General features: G+C 41.3%; 1 protein-coding gene across 1 annotated transcript; it reads right to left on the minus strand.

Annotated features, from left to right (window-relative positions):
- Positions 1–509: 509 nt before the first annotated feature.
- RPL37 (ribosomal protein L37) lies at positions 510–2584 on the minus strand (the record flags this gene model as incomplete). Its single annotated transcript, XM_009576460.1, has 3 exons — positions 510–750; positions 2060–2144; positions 2449–2584. Coding segments are annotated over 3 exons (291 nt in total), but the record flags the coding sequence as incomplete, so codon positions are not given.
- Positions 2585–3119: the final 535 nt, after the last annotated feature.

The following is a 3119-nucleotide window of genomic DNA, read 5'->3' on the forward strand; positions in this document are numbered from 1 at the left end:
TGTATCATACTACCATTTATTGTTTACGCCCAGCATAGTTAACTCAGATCTTCTTGTGTGTCAGCTTTCCACACCGACATCTCCAGACCAGTCCAGGCAACTTCGGTCTCAACTACAGCAGATCTCCATGCCCTTTGTGTCTGGCAGTGTGTGTGCTGCAGACTTGGGAGTTTCTTTTTGCCCAGAACTAATGACCCTCTGAATAAGCAATACTTTTTGCAGGCCTTTCAGCACCACCGAGCAGTGAAAAATGGCTAAGACTGGGAATCCCTCTTTAACTATTCCCTCCCAGAACAGCAACTTGAATACTGGCTCTACATGCTATCTTTGAGACAAATCCTGACTCTCCATGCTAGGGCACAATGAAACTCAGAGGCAAGCAGGGCAAGTCCATAGGGCCAATATTCCATTTCCCTTGCAGGCGAGTTCTTTTGAGTAGCACATACAAGCCTCTTTTTAAGTTCAGTGCAGAGATAATGGTCCTTTTCAAGGCCGAGGTGCTATCAAAAAGTCAATTAGAGGATTGTTTTTAATGAATCGTTTCAATGCATACCATCAAGAAACTGTGTGTGTAAATATATGTATTTTCAGGAATCCTACATTTCACTGAAGTAAAACATGTATAAAAGGTGACAGATTTTTCTGGGTAAGACCATTTATTTTAACAAATGGATGAATCTTTATGATGAACTGGAGGCTGCAACAGCTGCTCTCTTGGGCTTCGGTGTGGTTCCCTCACGGAATCCATTCCTACAAGTAAAAATATGGTTACCACTTTTTGAAAGGATGATTCCTGCTCCAGGTTATTTCCTGACAAATAATGTTTTAGATCAAGTTCACCAGCTTTTTTCAGCTTATCTCAGTAAAGCACTGAAATCACTACGAAGTTCATATGATCAGGCATTTTTAATAACAAACGTCTTATTAAGAAGTGTTTGGAATAAGCAGTATGGTTTTCGCTCTCTTCTGCTGAAGTAAATTTGACGACTTCAAACAGGAAGATTTCGGTAACTGAGTGAACACTGCAAAACTGCATCAGATACAGCACACCTTATTTTACGTTCCTACTAAGCAACTTGTGAAGCGCAAATCAATTTCTTACAGAAATCCCCTATGCCTCCAACCAGAGATTAAGACAGGCATCACAAGAGAAGAGTCAGCCCCAAGCTCGCTTTCGGAGATGTCATTTCTACTTCAGCAACACTCAGTGGAAAGGAGGCTACAGCTGCTAAGGTATTTTCTGGCTGTTGCTGGGAAAGACCGTGCTCACCAAAACAAACAGATGAACATTAAGTCCCCAGGTCTGGGACTTAAAAGATTCCTACTTTTCACTACTAAATCCAGTCTACATTTTTATGACCAAACTGTTGAATTACTTGGTATTTCTCATCCAGCTTTCTTGTGCATTAGGCCAGAAGCTACAGAGCTCCATTTTAGAACATGGGGGTCACACAGAAGAAATTCTTAACGAGTTTAACAGTACAATATCCCCACCATTACCTCGTAAGTACAACTTAAAACTCTGTAACAAGTTTCAGAAACCCGTAACTCAGAATCTGATGTTACAGCTACTTACTGCTAACTGAACTCCAAATAAGAGAGTGAGTACTGAAGTTATTCCAGTCCTGAACTTTTTTTTGTAGGCAAAAGGGGATTAGAATGCATTTCAAGCCTTGATTCTTACAAAAACCCATGCTTCAGTGCACCGACAATTTAATTGACTCACAAATGGAAGCAATATTACACAAAACGTATCTTTTTAAATGTGGGTGTTTTATTACAATAACCTCCGTGTTCTGTACTATCTACACTTAATAGAAACATCAGAGTTTGTTATACACCCTATGTATTAACAGTGAGTGAGGTTTTTTATCTTCAAAGGAACATGCAGCCAACTACGTAAGGTGTCATTTATTTCGTGGAATATTTAAGAAAAAAGACCATACCACATTAAGTGTACTAAATAAATAAAAATTTTAACTTTGAATGATGAATTTTATAACTAAGTGATATCCATGCAGGATTTCACACCACACTAGTTTGTAATAAAATGTTATACCTGAATCGACGGTAGACCTTTTTCAGGTGCCTCATGCGACCAGTACCAGTGGTGTTGCGTCTTTTAGCCTTTGCACTCCAGTTATCTAAAACATGCAAGTTACTGTTACTCATCTGCACCAAATAATTAAGTTGCACATTACATTTGTATAGCACAATTATTCAATCTGACAGAAGCAAAAAAAATTATGAATTAAGTCAATTTCTATGTGGTAATACTGCATATTAGTAATACTGCAAAATACAGTTAAATCAGCATTAATTTGAAAAAAGCTCCAAACACTGCAAGATGACACAGTGTTCTTCCTTGGTTGGAAAAAAATCAGACTATTGAAGACGACAAAGAAACACAGTTTTTAAACTCAAGTCAGTTAAAAGTTTGTTACTTACACTTTCTCTTACGCTTAGCAGGGTAACCACATTTCCCACAGGTAGATTTCTGCAGGTGGTATGCCTTGGACCCACATCGACGACACAAGGTGTGTGTCTTATTTCGTCGCTTACCAAATGACGATGTACCCTTCGTCTGAAAAGCATTTCAAGACATAGCATATTAGAAATATCACTAGCACTTGCAAGGCACGTAACTAAGAGAAGAATAAGCTCCCCTAAACACGCACAAATCCACAACATCCAATGAACACGTCAGAGGCACACTGGACTCTGAAACACCAACTCAGTTTCACCTACAAGTATACTCCATTTTTAAAAGTAATTTCCTTACGCCTCCCATCGCCTAATCCCCCGTCCCGTACTGATACAAAACCGCCTGGCTATCTCCAGCTCCCTTCTCATGTCCCCCAAACTCATCACGGATAAATAGTAAACTGCTTTTTCCTGGACAAAGCTTATTTCCTTCCGGCAGATGAGCCGCACACTCACCACAAAAGGCTTCGGCGACCGAATCCCCTCTTGCTACCTTATCCAGCCGGCCTGGCCCGCAGGAACCACGGAGGAAACCCCGGAGGAGATCCCGAAGGAGATCCCAGCGGCGTCCGGGCGGCAGCGGGGCCCCGCACCCCACCGCGGCCTCCCCGCTCGGGACGAGACTCCCCGCGCCC

Source organism: Fulmarus glacialis, unplaced genomic scaffold (assembly GCF_000690835.1).
Source record: "Fulmarus glacialis isolate BGI_N327 unplaced genomic scaffold, ASM69083v1 scaffold504, whole genome shotgun sequence".
In the NCBI taxonomy this organism is placed as follows: domain Eukaryota; kingdom Metazoa; phylum Chordata; class Aves; order Procellariiformes; family Procellariidae; genus Fulmarus; species Fulmarus glacialis.